The 16,835-nt window shown below is 34.8% G+C and overlaps 1 protein-coding gene across 1 annotated transcript in view; it reads right to left on the reverse strand.

Annotated features, from left to right (window-relative positions):
• Positions 1-16,835, reverse strand: part of EHMT1 (euchromatic histone lysine methyltransferase 1) — a 307,779-nt gene that overhangs the window by 131,070 nt on the left and 159,874 nt on the right. The window contains exons 5-8 of the mRNA XM_044663911.1: positions 6,469-6,626; positions 5,884-6,072; positions 4,112-4,192; positions 2,157-2,277 (exon numbers count right to left, since the gene is read on the reverse strand). Coding sequence (XP_044519846.1) covers positions 2,157-2,277; positions 4,112-4,192; positions 5,884-6,072; positions 6,469-6,626 — 549 coding nt within the window. The remainder of the gene's footprint in view (positions 1-2,156; positions 2,278-4,111; positions 4,193-5,883; positions 6,073-6,468; positions 6,627-16,835) is intronic.

A 16,835-nucleotide genomic window follows, 5' to 3' on the forward strand; every position in this document is an offset into this window, starting at 1 on the left:
CACCTAATAGGGCAGAAGTGTACATAATAATGCTTTTACACAAGCATACACACTCCATACAATGAAAGAAAAGCAATAAACCTATGCTAGTTCACAGCATGAATCCTTTTCGACCAAAAAGAGGAAAAGAACATACTATTCAACTTCAATTTTTCAAACCCAAAAAACTGTATATGATAGTGGAAAACTCCACTCCAAACACCAACTTTTCCCCTTGAATCTATAAATATATCAAATCACGTATAAAGCAATAAAATAGCAAAAACTTTGAGGATTCCAACCGAAAAACCTCAGATGAAGAAAAAATGAACCTTTATAGCAGGGGTTGGCAATCTTTTTGGCCGTGAGAGCCATAAACACCACATTTTTTAAAATGTAATTTCATGAGAGCTGGTACAATGCTCACAATGCATGCTCCTGTAACAGCGCCTGAAAAAAAATTGACTTTATGGCTCCTGCAGAAAGAGCCATATGTTGCCAACCCCTGCTTTATAGAAAGCCCTGTTAAGAAGGCATGAATGCATAGGAACCGAAAAGGAGAGATTTAGTCCTATAGCCTCGTGACCTCTGGAAGTGGTAACTAAAAAAATAGATGGCATGATATATTTGGAACTGCTGTTAAGATTTCTATGAAATTTTCTCAATACTGTCATCACAAAACAAGTGTATTCACTGTAAACACTGTAGAAAAGTTACTTGTAAATTAGGATATAGTCCAAAAAGAATTAAACACAAACAGTACTAAATATATAAATGTGTAAGTTCACCTAAATATATTCAACATGTAATCATTAACTTTAAAAGGAAAAGTTTCCAATCAAACATGGTCTTTGTATTACAAACCATTAATAGGATCTAAAAATAAACATAAAAAATACTGAAATAATTCAAACACTTACTAAACATCTGCAGCATTATACTGATGAAATCAGAGAGCAAACCTTAAAGCACTATGTAAATGCTAACTATCATTATTGCTATTGTTTGTACTGGTGTTATACTAGTTCTTTATATATAACTCAAAGGAAAGCCAATTTAGCATCTCAGAATATCCTTCTACATTGAAAGATTGAGAGATGGAAGGAAGAGAGGAAATAAAAGGGGAAGTATATATAGTATTTTACAGACATCCACTAGAACAAAAGGAAAAGATAAAAAGACCCTTCCAATTCTTAGATATATAGTAACTCCCCATAAAATAGAAGTTAAAAGCTGAGACAGGAAGCAAAGATCTCACAGCAAAGGTTTAAGACATATGCTGTAAAGAATTAGTGCTAGGAGGGGGAGCTGGGTAGCTCAGTGGATTGAGAGGCCTAGAGAAAGGAGGTCCTAGGTTCAAATCCGGCCTCTGACACTTCCCAGCAGTGTGACCCTGGGCAAGTCATTTGACCACCATTGCCCACCCTTACCACTTTTCCACCTAGGAGCCAATACACAGAAGTTAAGGGTTTAAAAAAAAAAAAAGAATTAGTGCTAGGAGCAGTGTACCTGGGGGGGTGTTGGCAGAGGTCTTTATGCAAAGTTCAGTGAGTGGTGTACCAACAAAAGATGTGGTCAGTTGGGCCACATGTATCAAGAAGAAAGAGTACCACACCTTTTGGACTTCATACAAAGAACTCTTTTTGAAACTCCATCTTATATATTTACAAACTTTTTGAACTTCTTCCTATGACAAATAGTTAAAATAGACTAGTAATCTCTTCCAATGGGGGTCAGAAGGGTGATTCACCCAAAAAAATAATACTTGATAATATGAGAAATTTTACTTGCCCTCTAACCTAGAGCAGTTCATGCAAAGTATCATTGGACTCTTTGGAATATAAAAACTTTAGAAATATTCTGATGATAAATTTTAACTCCTGAGTAGCCATAAGAGTATGTCCTAACAAGGCTCTTTATACTCTTTTTGTGTTTAATATTAATAATGTAAGAAGACTTCTTTTAGAGACATTCATTCCTCAAACTTTTAAAGAAATAACTATGAATCTGTTTGGACTCCCTTGTTATAATTAAAAAATCTTTCCTCTTATACTTGCTTTTAAGAGAGGATCATTTATTTTTATCATTCATATTCAACACATAAGGATTAGTTGAAGAAAAAACAACCATTTAAGTTCATTTCAGTTTCTCAAACACAAATTTTCATTGACTTATACCTAAGACACTGCTTTGTTTCTTTTTATTCCTCCTCCTCCTTTTCCTGGTTGGCTTAATCCATGGGCTGTCTATCTTTCCTTTTCGTTTCAGAAGCTTCTTCTTAATGCTAGATTCTGAACTCTGGAGAATCAAAAGAGAATTTGCATACAAAGTTAAGTGAGAGCAGCAAAATGGTCCCAGTAAGTTTAATGCCTGCTGATAACCCACCCATCCCAAAATAAACACATCCACCCCCCTACTGCCATCACCAAATTTATTGAATCCTGTGTATTCAAATAAAACCTTTAAATTTCTCTATCTCAAATGTCTTAATGGATAAAGGACTTGAATATGCCTAACTCTATGTAGCCTTTATATCTTCAATGAAGGGATCACCACAAATCTAGTATTTTTAGAGCCTATACAAATCATGTTTTAGAAGTTCAGGGGTGGGGGGAGGGGTGGAATTGGAGAGGGGGGGCGGTGCCAGTGGTGAAGGCGCATAGCTGGGTGGCTCAGTGGATTGAGAGTCAGGCCCAGAGACATGAGGTTCTGGGTTCAAATTTGACCTCAGGCACTTCCTAGCTGTGTGAACCTGGGCAAGTCACTTAACCCCCATTGCCCTGCCCTTACCACTCTTCTGCCTTAGCACCAATACCCAGTTTTGATTCTAAGACAAAAGGTGAGGGTTTAAAAACAAAAAAGAAGTTCAGAGAGGGAATAAATAAACTTCAATATCAAGTGTAGATTAAACATTAATTATGCATTAATATTCTTCTTACTTTAAAGAAAGGAAATAATCAGCACCTAATCAGGTTCAAATGATTGCTCAATCAAAAAAGCTCAATGAAAAGGGCTACAATTTATTTGCAATAGTAACAAAATTATAGTACTTCAATAAAATTCAACAAATAATTATATTTTTTCTTTTAAACCAATACCTTCTGTCTTAAAATCAAATACTATGTGTTGGTTCCAAGGCAGAAGAGTGGTAAGGGCTTGGCAACTGGGGTTAAGTGGCTTGCCCAGGGTCACATAGCTAGGAAGTGTCTGAGATCAAATTTGAACCCAAGAACTTTGTATCCTGGGCCTGACTCTCTATCCACTGAGCTACCTAGCTGCCCCAAATAACAAAAAAGTATTAAGTGCATACTGTATAGAAAGCATTATTATGCCAGGTACTTGCTTAATGTAATCCAATACTTCAGCTACAAAATCCTTACTAATACAATATAACTTAAAATACCCTTTTTCTAGAACCCTCCAAAAAAGAAAAGTTTATTTTAGCATATAAAAGGATGAAATAGTGATTATTAGAAATATAACAATTTAAAACAAAATTCAGAAAATCAAAAATTCTCCATTACTCAATAAGAAAATACTAGATTTAGAACTGGAAGGGATTTCAGAGATCATCTAATTCAACCCTCAGTTCATATGAGGAAATTGAGGCTCAGAGAAGGGAAGTGACTTTCCCAAGATCATAAAAGGATCAGAGGAAGGACAAGGATGTCCCCTCAAGGACAATACTCTTTCCCCAATGCCACAATGTACCACCATCCCCTTTTTTATCCACAATGGAAATACACTGTTCTGTGACTGCCATTAGCATCCCATCGGTTCATTAAATGAAAAGTAAAGTGAAACATGTATGCAATCCACCAAGAGATGTGGAAGAATATTAAGGACATAAAATAATGGACTCCTACTGGAGGTATTGAATATATCAGAGCAATAGGGAGAAGGCTCTCTACAAACACTTCATCCAGTGCCTCACTGCTACCAAAGCCTCTCAAAATTGATGACCATATAGAAAATGCTTGGCCAAAAGAAATAACAGAACAGAGTACTATGGTATGAAGAGAGTGATGATCCACATCATTGGAGGGATCTACCAAAAATAATGAAATAACACTTGTTTTTGAATTATCAAAGTGCTGTTACAAAGATCCAAATAAAACTGTGTATCTCTTACCAAATCAGATTCATCCCCATCTTCTTCTTCCTCCCCAGATTCTCCAGATTCTTGCTCCTCTTCAGACTCCCCATCCTCCATCTAAAAAAAAAATCAACATAGAGCCAAAAGGAAAATATTCAATTCAAAATTTATTATTATATCAAAAGCACTACGATAAGTGCTAGAGGAAAACCCAGGAGATAATGAACTAACCTTACTAGTCCTCATGGTCTCAAGAGATAACAACTCTCTTCTCCTCATGGCCTAAGAGATAAGCTCATCTAAAAGGACGTTTTACTCTAAAGAATATAAGCCATTAAGGTAATAAAAGATCCAATATTTTTCACTCCATGGGTCCCTTGTGCTCCTTTTCCCCCAAGTCTTTGCCCTTCTTACCATATTAGGAGAAATACTACAGTATTTGCCCTCAAGTAACTTGATACTGAGGAAATAAGAGCATGGTACATATACACAAATCAGTAGATACAAAACATATATAAAATAAATACAAAGTAATGAGGAGAGACAAGGATAACATTAATAACTAAAGGAATCAAGAAAGGCATCATGTGGCTTACAAGATGAATCTTAAAAACACCTAGGAATTCCAAAACAAATATGCTAAGCATAAGAGTTTGTAAATAGAAATAGAAGTGGGAGTTGTAAGAGCTTTAGGGACTTTAGGAACTATAAGGAACCATAAGAGATCATGTAGCCCAGTCTCATTTTTCAGAGATGACAAACTGAAGCCCATAGTACTTAAGTAAATAAGATTACACAAGTAAAAAGTAGCACAACTAGGAACTAAACTCAGGTCCTGTGACTTACATACAGGGTCATGAAGTAAGCCAATTGGAATGTAGAATGCATAAAGTTAATTATGTAAAATTAATCTAGAAATATGGAGTCAGACTGTAAAGGACTATAAATGTCAAACTGCAGAATTTGGAGTTTATCATAGAAGTTTCTTGAACAAGGGAATGTCAGACATGTGCTTTAAGAATATCAATTTAGCAGCTATGAAGGAGACAAGAGTGTAAAGGAAAGAAAGGAAGAAGTCGAGATCAATCAAACCAGAATCATTTCCCAATTCATTTTAAAAACTAATGGAAAACAATCTTATGCCCCAATCCAAGAAATTCAAAATTCTTGACAAAATTTACATTTTTGGTAAAAAGAAAAAATGAATGGGAATACATTTTCCGAAATTTATTTTCAAAGTAATTCCTTAAGTTCTACTCTTAAAATTTACTTCAGGGAATAGGAACAGAAGGAGACTATGCCAACATATTCAGAAAATACGCTGTTCAGTTGTCAAATCATTGATAAATATCACAGTATCTGGATGAACCATTTGCACCAATTCCAAAAACAAATGACTTAGTATGACTATATCTAAGAAATAAAGAAACAAGCAGGATCTAACCTAGTATATATTTAGAATGTCTTTACTTCATTAGAAAGTGAGCCAGTTCAGGACAAGAAATGCTTCACTTGTGTCTTTGTACCTACATCACTTATTAGCACAGTGTCTCTGCTGGCACAAGGAGAGAACAAGAAATGCCTGCTGATTTACTAACTTGCTGATAATGCAGAAAAAGAGCACAAATGACGGTAAAAATATCTATGTTGTTCTACTGAAAAAAGGAAAAATAAAACACCAAAATTGTTTTAACCTCAAGTGGCCATCTCTACTAAATCGGTCAGGTTCATGCTAAAAGACTTTCAGCAAATATTGTAAAATTTGCACTCTTCACATTTCAACTGTAGTCCACAAAGCTTTAAAATACCTTTTGGGCCCGATCAATTTCAGATATACCCTCTTTAGAAATTCTATTGTCTTCCACAGGAAATGTAGAGGCTTGCTCAGATCCATGATCTTCATCCTCTTCCAAATCATCAGAGTCATCCTCTTCTGAGTCAATCTCCAAGCTCTCTCCATTTACATGAAGGCTACTGTCACCTACATCCTTCTCACTCTGAAACATGAGTAGGGTAAACATGTTATAAGGATGGGTTCATAGCAGTATCATTGAATATTTTACCCAGCCACTGCAAATCATTTTTTTCTCCTTGACAAAATGAAAATTCTGAAACGTCACAGATATGAACAGAAATATTGCACTAAATCAAAAACTAAAATGTATTGCCATATTATTTGAATGGCCTTACATGAAGGAAATAATGACCCACCTGGACACAGTGTTCTGTGCCCTGTCCTTTCTAAAAGAACAGCGTGAAACATATAGCTTAATAAGCTACCACCATCACTAAGGTTCTCACATGACACCCTCATCACGATAGGACTGGACACATTAGCACCCTTTGTTTTTCCAATAAGCACACTAGGCAAGTACCTCACATGTCACCCTCACCTTGGTGCCCACAGTGGAATGAGCTATGCTCTTAAACATCTCAATCACCGTCCTCTGCTTTAAAACTTTGGTCTTTTTCTTAGGAACCAGGCTGTAGGTTCCCATTCTCCGTTTTTTCTTCCGAGATACTGCAGCTGCTAAAACAAAAGGCAAGCAAGCTAAAAAAAAAAAAAAAAAAAAAAAAAAAAAGGGGGGGGGCGCCAAAAAGTGGAAAAGGGGAAAAAACAGAAAGAGAGAAGAAGGAAATGCTATTCAAACATTTTTAAAGATAGGAGACAGTTAATACAATGAGACCAATATCATTATCAAATACTATTTAAGAATATTCCTTAAGGGAGCCATTGTAATGTATCACTTACATGTACAAACCCTTCTGATTTGTTTGGTTCACAAACTGCATCTAGATGAACAAAAATGTCTTTACTTTTTTACCTACCTTTAAAATGGGGAAAATGTAGCATAAGAATCATATAATATGCCAGAAGCAAAGTCCAAAACAAACTCTTGCCTTCCCAAGGCGTTTCTGAACACACTAAAAACCATAATCCATGAACAGCTTTTATCCATTTTCAAAATGGGCAGATAAAAAATACTCTTGCTAAAAGCAAGATGATCACTTTTGACTTTCCCCATCACCCTTTTATTCATTTCATGAAATCTTCCATTATTACTTGAAGAGGTAGGGAAAAGGAAAATGTGGATATGGGGGGGAAGAGGAAAAATCAGCGAGTTTACTGGTCAATGATACATATGATGAAGTAGGGGCCTAAAAAAAGGAAAAAGCAAAAATTACCCAATGTATAAAAAAAGCAAAAAAGACCAATATGACGATAATTACATTTTTATAAACTAGAATCTGTTACAAAACAAAGAATTCTACAGAGGATTTGCAAGACCCTTGAAACAAAATTAAAATATACCTTCCAATGGGGGCAGAAGAGTGATTCACACTGTGACCTCAAGTCAAAGTGTATACAATGAAGGAAATGATAAAAAAATATTGGAAAATATAGTTCAGGATTAGAATCGAAGTTCAAGACATATATACACTACTCAGAAACTTCTTGCCTATATATCAAGGTTTATTTCCTTTAAGAAGAAAGGAGGTACTGGACAAAGCAAAAACAAAACATTACTACTACTACTACTACTACTACTACTACTACTACTACTACTACTAATAATAATAATAATAATAATAATAATAATAATAATAATAATAATAATAATACTATAGGATATAAATGTAGAATGATTATAGATGTAGAAGTCATTTCTGTATAAAACAGCTGTGTCTAATCAGAACATCAACTAGTTGCAGATGTAAAAACCAATATTATTTTATAAGAAGGGTTAAAGAGAGGAAAACATGATGCAATTAAAAGAGCTAAATGATTCCCCAAACTAACTGTTGACTCTGAAACAGAGTAAACAGATAAAGGTAAATGACATTACTGATAATACCATTTCCTAGAGTTTAACCAATGTAAACCAGTCATAATCAAAAGGCTCAGAACTGAATCTGCCAAATACAATCTCTTAAACAAGCAAATGATTCTTTGTGGTCTTTGGGAAGTCATTTAGCCTATCTGGGCATCAGTTTGCTCACTTATAAAATGAGGGAATTGAACTAGACAGTCTCTAAGGTACACTCTAGCTTAAGATCAACAATACTACAATCTTATAGGAGTCAATTGAAACAATGGTTTAATGTACAAATTTATTTGCAAAGCATGAGAGAGAGCAAACCATCTAACTTCTCAGTGTTCCAAATAACTCTCTAAAACCCTGAGTTACAAAAAAGCTGTGCATCTACATCAACAGGAGAAATTTCCTTACAGTAATGTCCACCAATTAAAACAAAACAGATGAACAAACAAACAACAAACATCGTGAAGAGCAGAAAACTGAATGAGAAAAACTGCCTTCAAAATATACAAAAAGCAATGGAAGAGAAAATGAATCTGCAGCAACCTGAGATACAAAAAAAAAAAAAAAATGCAGATCATCTCATGATATTTGTAGATGAAATTTTGAGGATAACAGATAGAAAAGGGTATAAGTTTGCCAGTGATCCTTTAGTGATCTATTCCAATTATCAGTAACAGTGGACTCACCACATAAAGACACAGGCAATGGAATCAGTATGCCACATGAACTAGAAATGGTATTTTTAAAACATATTAGAAAATTTTTAAAGTATTGAGAGATCAATTTTAAAGCTATCTCAAAAAGAGAAAGAATCAAAATAATGTTTAAAAATCCCAGCCAAATAAAGAAAGAACATTAACAATTACTGGTCTATATAACCACTTTTCCATATTGATGAGAAAAACATATCCATATATCTAGTGTATTTAATAAAAAGAGGAGGAGAAAAAGATTTTTGCAGATGGTTTTCTAGACAATCATATTTTCACAGATAAAAGACTAAAAGTACAGAGATAATATAAAAATCTTAACACATTTATTTTTAGAATGCATTAAAAAATTAACCAGTACAATAAACTACAGCCTTAAAAGTTCTCCAAGAAAATATCTCCCTTCAGTATAAATATCATACCAGATTCCATGATATTTTATGTAACCATAGAATGGTCCTCTAATTATCAATATCAAATGTGCCACAAAATAGTGAAGATTATGCTCACAAAAAACATTTACTAATGTCATGAAGGGTATTCTGTATAGATTTCAAATATAAAGGTATACCAAGTAGGTGACATCATGAGGATTACACTTAAACTCAGAACACTATATGCCCTCAAAATTAAATCCACTCATATTTTTATTCAAAAGAGATCAACCAAACAAGCTACCTAGGAAAACCCCAAAAAATGAAGAACATCTAATGTTTAGAATTTGACATGAAGTTGGATAAAGAGTCAACTGAATAAGCCCCTCAGTATATGTATAGTAGATAAAATTTACAAATGCAAAACAACCCAGGCCAAGAATAAAATAGCAGATTGGATTTTTAAAATTGAAAACTACCATCTCTGACAAATAAAAATTGCTAGTGACCCAAAGGACAATGTAAAGATACATCAAGGACATAAGTAGGATGCAGCATATCACTATGCTATAGATGACAAGGAAATATTACAAAATATCATATACAACTGGAAAAGTAAATCAAATATATAGTTAGAGCAAGGGATAACAGAGGAATAAAGAGAATGTTATATTTGTGTAAAGAAACATTTGAGGAAACAAAAGACCTAGAGAAAAGCTAGAGTCAATTAAGAAGATCCACTGTGAAGGATTCATGAAAGGGCATGGATAAGAGTAAACAAGCTGACATTTTCACTCATATATGTAAAATCACATATCCACTGGTTTTAAAATAATAGAAAACTGTACAAATAATGACTCTATCTGAAAAAGAGAGGGCAAAGAGGCACAGTACATATAACTTTATAACTTTCTCAAAAATACATAGAAACTGATGGTGAATGTTTTCTTCTTAACATGTTATATAATATTTAATGTCATTTTTTGAGTAAATACAGGTTTCTAAAATAGTAATAGATTTTACTCAAACATCATCTATGGGTTCATCAAGAAGTATGTTCACTCATTTCTTGTTGTCTTAAATAACACACAGTCAACAGCACTGTCAATAAAAACATTTTTTAATAGTACCTGGCAATAATTCTAGGGAAAGAAACTGTTAATATTAGTCTAATATTATATGCTTGATTTGACTAAGCTGGCAGATTAAAGCTCAAGAAAATTAATTCCAAAGACCTCAATCTAAGATTTAGACCTGTGATGGGCAAACTTTTTAAAGAGGGGGCCAAAGGAAAGGAAATGCTCATCTGTCAGTCTGTTTCTAAGGCAATTCTTTCAAAGTTTCACTGTATTGTCTCCTACTCATTGTATTCCTCAGATTAGGAATAATATCGCCCAGGTAGATAGAACATTTAAGGGGGCCGCATCTGGCCTGCAGGCCATAGTTTGCCCATCATTGATTTAGAAAATAGTTTCATAATATTCATAATAGGAACCTTCAAGATCAATAAGTTAACCCCTTCAATTTACAGATGAGGCAACTGAGACAAAGGTTAAGTGACTCAATCCTAGTTACTAAACTTAAAGTTGACAGGCAATACGTAACGAAAGTGGATTTGAGCATATTTCTCAGACTCATAATCCAAAGCCCTTTCAACTCTGCCACTCTACACAATGGTACTACTAGGATTGAATAAATGCCAGGTATTTTCCCTGTCTTGTCTTATAGATGATACTGACAAATTTATGCTGTGACAATACTTGTTATTTTAAAAAAATGTTACAGATTTTACCAAAAATGTATTTCTAATTAAAACAGCTGAACAAAATTGATTACTCAAAATATTACTTTTAATTTGGACAAAAATTAAGCAAAGAAATCTTAGATCAAAGTACAGTTTGGTATAATTTAGTAGATAATTTCATAAACCACAATTTAAGTTAACTTAATCTTAACCTAACAGTTGATTAGAACATTTCTTATTTTTCCTAACTCACCAGAATCCTTTCCTGGCATTCAGAAATCTCCTCCAAGTTGGTCCTCAACCTTCAAATGCTTGCCAATTATCAAATGCTCCCACAAGCTGCTTTTTCTACTTTATGTAAACAATGAGGCTTTGCTCCACTACATCCTATGGAAATGTCCTTTACTTCCCCAATGACTGGGCTTGCAAAACTCCATCCATGATATCTATTTGATGTCAACCAATATATGTTGATTACTACTGGTGCTTGCTTAGAATATCCCATTTCATAATAAAGTATGCTAGGATTCCCTCCTAGTAAATTAGTAATTCTTAGGATATAAAATTTAGGATAATTGTTCCATCCCTGGCTTGCAGAGTTTGAGGATAAATGCACTTTTTTTTTTTGAGAAGGGGAGGTGGGCACCACAGAGGCAGGACAGGGAGAGAGAAACTGTCTAATCAGAAAAGATGTCTAATCAGAAAGAATAAATTAGTTAGCAAATTTAGAAAATTATACTAGCAAACTGGTATGAGGGCATGGAGGGAAGGGACCTATTTTGCTAAGAGAGCTTATTTTCTCAAATCAGTGCAAGATTAACCATGGGGACAGCTAGGTAGCTCACTGGATAAATAGCCAGGCCTAGAGACAAGAGGTTCTGAGTTCAAATGTCACCTTGAGACATTTCCTATCTGTGAAGGACCCAGGGCAAGTCACCTAACCCCACTTGCCTAGCCTTTATCATTCTTCAGCCTTAGAACCAATAGGTAGTATCAATTCAAAGACAGAAAGGTAATGTGTGTGCATGCATGTGTGTGTGGAAGGGGGTGGGGGGATTATGATGATGATGATGAAAATGGTGTTGAGTCAAAGAAGAGCAATATAGTTTCAATTAAAGAATTTTATTGACCTTTAAAAGCTTTTTCATTTTCATCATCAGTATCACTTTCAATAAAGATTTACTGAGTGACTACTAAGTACAGGATACCTATTTTATAAGTCGAAGCACACTTTTCTATAACAATCAACCAACCAACCAACAAGTCTTTGTTACGTGTGTGCTATGTCCCAGATACTACTTCTCTATAAATAATAAAGTACTTAAACTGAATCTGAATATATATCTGTATAGGTTAACAAGTCTAAAGTTCCTAACTGGGTATTACTTGTAGTAACAACTATCAGAAGGGTATACAGTCACACAACCAATTAGCCAATAAACATTTATCAAGTACTTACTACCAGTCAGGCATTGTGCTAGTCACTGATATAAATACACTGAAACAATCCATACTCACAACAACTATGTTCTAATGAGGAAACAAAAAGTGCATATAATTTAACCCAGAGTAAATATGAAGAGAAATACAAATAGATAATAAGGAAGTTAAATGAAGGTACTGAGGGGGTAAAGTGTGAGCACTGGCAATCAAAAGAATTAGGGAAAGTTTCATGTAAAGGATACTGTCTAAGCGAAGTCTTAAAGTAACACAGGATTCCTCTTAAGCAGCAGAGGAAAACAGGAGATAAAAGGGTCAGAGCAGGAGGTGAGGTAGTGCACTCTGTACAAAGGCATAGAAGCAGGAGATTAAGAGTAGTTTGACAGAACTGTAAAGTACTGGAGGGGGAATAACATACAATGAGGCGGGAAAAATAGGCAAGCACCAAGTTTTACGACTCTTTAGAGAGTTAAAAAAAATATTTCATAGCAATTTTGATTTAATCTTAGTGACAGAAGAGTGCCACTTGAATTCTTTTTAATAAGAGGGAGTGAGTGACACAGTCACATCTATGCTTAAGAAAAATAATTTTGGAAATTAAATGAAGGACAGGATATAGTGAGATCCTTGAGACAGGGAGAATTATTAAACAGCTTTTGCAATAATCTAGGCAAGAAGAAACTAGGGCCCAAACTAGTTGTTGCTGTGTATGTAGAGAAAAGTGGGTCAGATGTGAGAGACTTTGCAGACAGAAATGGAAAAAACTGGAAACTGACTAGATATGTAGTCAGTGAAAGTGAAGGACCAAGAATAAAGCTAAGATTATAAACTTGAAAGACAGGAAAATGATGGTACCTTCAACAAAACGAAATAAATTTGGAAGAGTAGTGGTGGAGGAAAGGAGGATGAGTTCTATTTTGGATATGCTGAATTAGAAATGTCTCTGGGATGACGTCCAGTTTGAAATGTCCAAGAAGCAATTGCTAAGGTAGGAATGAAGCTCAGAGAGAGAATGGGATTAAACCCCCAGATATGAGTCATCTGTAGCTCAGTGCCTGGCACACAGTAAGCACTATACAAATGTTAGAGATTATTATCTGTCTTGAGATGATAAGTAAGCCCATGGGCACCAATGAGGTCATTAAAGGACAGCCTAGAAAAAAGAGATGACCAAGGACAGAGCTTTGAGGATCATTCACAGTTAGGGGACATAAAATAGATGACATGTCAGCAAAGAAGACAGGAGGAATGGTCTACACACACACACACACCACCACCACCACCACCACCACCACCACCACCACCACCACCAAACTATAAGAGGAAGTTCATGAAATCCCAGAAAACAGCATCCAAGATCAGTGTCAAATGCAAAAGAGAATAAGCAGGATTAGGACAGACAAAACGCTTTGAGAATTTGCAATCAAAAGATCACTGATAATTTTGGAGATAAAAGTTTCAGTTGAATGATAAGGCCAGAAGCTAGAATATAAAGAGTTGAGTACCAAAAAGAAAGGAAGAGATGGCAACAAGTGTAAAGAGCTTTTTTTAGGAGATTGGCTAAAGAGGAGAGCTATAAGGACAGTTTGAAGGGAGAATAGGTTCTAGTACTACTTAAATGAAAGATATTTATAAAGTTTTTCCTTCTAGTCTTTAAGTTAGTTATAAGATATATTCCTTCTTATTCCTCAGGAATCTTTCTCATTGTCGAAAAAGATTACTTGCACATGGCATGTCTATGGCATAGGTTGAAACCCATTTGTGACTAATTTTTCCCAATCAAAAGGAGGTAATGTATTCATTTATTCTTTTAAAAAAAGAGAGAGGAACTAGATATTCTTAAATGCTGTTGCTCACAGTTAGATGCTAACTAGCTACTGCCTGAAGTTTACATATAACCATCAATGGGCAGATATCTAACAGACTGAAATTTTTATTGAAATGCCTATAACACAAATCGCTTCCTCAAAAAGGTTGTATTTTCTTTTTAAATTATAGACTATTATTATTATTTTTTTTTTAAATTTTAAACCCTTAACTTCTGTGTATTGACTTATAGGTAGAAGATTGGTAAGGGTAGGCAACGGGGGTCAAGTGACTTGCCCAGGGTCACACAGCTGGGAAGTGTCTGAGGCCGGATTTGAGCCTAGGACCTCCCATCTCTAGGCCTGTCTCTCAATCCACTGAGCTACCCAGCTGCCCCTGACTATTATTATTTTTAACAGAAATTTCAAATGGCTTTCCAACATAAAGTATTACTAAAGGATAATTTTATCACCGTAATTTCATTATATGCTAAGGATCATAATTACCATAATTTAACATTCTTCAAATAGCAAGGAGTTGACACTCTAGGACAGTGATGGGCAAACTTTTTAAAGAGGGGGCCAAAGGAAAGGAAATGCTCATCTGTCAGTCTGTTTCTACAGCATCTCTTTCAAAGTTTCATTGTATTGTATTCTACTCATTGTATTCATCAGATAAGGAATAATGTCCTGCAGCGGGATCAAACATTTCAGGGAGCCTCATCTGGACTGCAGGCCTTAATTTGCCCATCACTGCTTTAGGACATAGTACATATATGTTCATTCATTCATTCACAGTATATATATGGCATGATATTCATCTAGTGACAGTTTCTTGAATTTAAAATAAAAAGGATCAAAAACAACTATATATATTAAATAAGGGAAGTCAGTTCAAGTATCTCATGGTTGAATTAGGAACCAAAATATCTCATGTCATAAAAGGCTAATCTACAGCAATTGACCATGATAAAAGCTGATTTTTCTATCATTTTTATTAAACTCTGGAGATTATCAACCTAATTGGACTATGTACTTAGAATAATCTTGCCCAGGTACAGATTCACTGAAATGGATGGATTCTGTGCATGGCCTTCTAAGATACTTAGCATGTCTTTGGATGTAGATTATAACATCTATTAGAGGCAGGTATGTTTTATTATGTTATCACTGTATCTTCAATAATACCTACCTCAAAGTTTTGTTGGGTACATGCTGAATAATGTTGACTGCACTGAACTGATAAAACTTAAAAGAAATTTGTACCAGATAAAAAACTGTTTCAGATCAATGTTATTAGGTAAGAGTGCTGGGTAAGAAAATTCACTTGGCCCTCACCCTGTACTTCTGCACCAGGAAAATATCTATAAGGGCTCTACCTATAAACTATAATGGCATCTGCTATCTACAGTGAAAGAAACTAGGTTAAGGGATTTCTTTCATTCATTTGTTCACCCACTTAACCCTGATGTAATTTAACTACTACAATATTTGATACTGACGACTCATTATAAGGAAGACTGAAAATCAACATTGGTAAAAGAGAAGCCCTGATCCATTCAGTCTCTAGTCTGATGTGACCAAACGCAGGCATTTAGGTTATAAGCAGGAAGACTCATCTGTGATCACTGAACAGAACAAAGGTAATTGGGCTGTGCAGGAAGAAATACAAGACACTGGCTTCATTTCTATCATCTATTTAATCCAGTGGTTCCCAAACTTTTTTGGCCTACCACCCCCTTTCCAGAAAAAAATATTACTTAGCCCCCTGAAAATTAATTTTTTTTATTTTAAAAGCAATTAATAGGAAAGATAAATGTACCTGTGGCCATCACCCCACCGCCCCCTCCTGTCTGTCCCCCCCATTGCTGCAACACCGACAAGGGGGCAGTGGCGCCCACTTTGGGAATCACTGATTTAACCAAAAGAATTTACTCAATTTATTAGAACATAGAGCTAGAAATCTTAAAGATTATTGAATCCTACCCCTTATTTTATAGAGAAAACTGAGGCCTAAAGAGGTTGAGACTTGCCCAAGACAATAGAGTTAGTAAAAGGGGGTCAAGATATGAATTCTGATTCCAAATCTTGTACTCTCTTTATTACAATGATCACTATACTTCCTGTTTTGTCATAAGAAAAATGCAATGCAAAAGTAAAAGAAAACTATTGTATGCTTTGAGAAAAAGTACTGGCAATGTTAAATTAAATTTAACTACTGTTAAATAAAATACAAACAAAAGTACTAAGTTAACTCTACAAAGGGTTACTACAAGGTATTCTGTTCATTTGGTTACAAGCTTCTTAAAAGCATGGATCAAACCCTATACTTCTTTCCTACACAGTTCCTAGAATAGTACCTTTATAGTACATTCAATATGTGGTAGTTATAAAATAGTAAAAATGAGACCTCCATTAATTTGGAATCTGTTAGGACTGGACGGGAATTGAATTTTAACTTTGATAAATGTATTCCTTTACATATATCACAAAACAACAATATAAAGAAACTTATGAAAAAGAAGTTAAAAATCCTTAAAGATACATTTTTCTAGTTCCCTTAAGTTTTTCAAGAAGCACTTGTATTCACATAAACATTTATAAGCTAACACAATTCACTGAAACAAAAAGCTTTCTAATGACCTCTCTAGTCACAGTTTTAAAGAACACTGTGAACCTAATGAGTTTTTGCATGCACTTCAAAGACATAGGATAATAGAACACTAGAGTTGGAAAGGGCCTTAGCAATCCCATGCACTCATTTGAAAGAGTGGTCCTGAGATTCAGGAAGATAAATGTGGGTTTGAAGCTGAAATCACCTGACTCCCTACTCCAGGGTTCTTTCCATTATACCATATTATCT

The sequence above is a fragment of the Gracilinanus agilis genome, chromosome 2, assembly GCF_016433145.1.
Source record: "Gracilinanus agilis isolate LMUSP501 chromosome 2, AgileGrace, whole genome shotgun sequence".
Classification (NCBI taxonomy): domain Eukaryota; kingdom Metazoa; phylum Chordata; class Mammalia; order Didelphimorphia; family Didelphidae; genus Gracilinanus; species Gracilinanus agilis.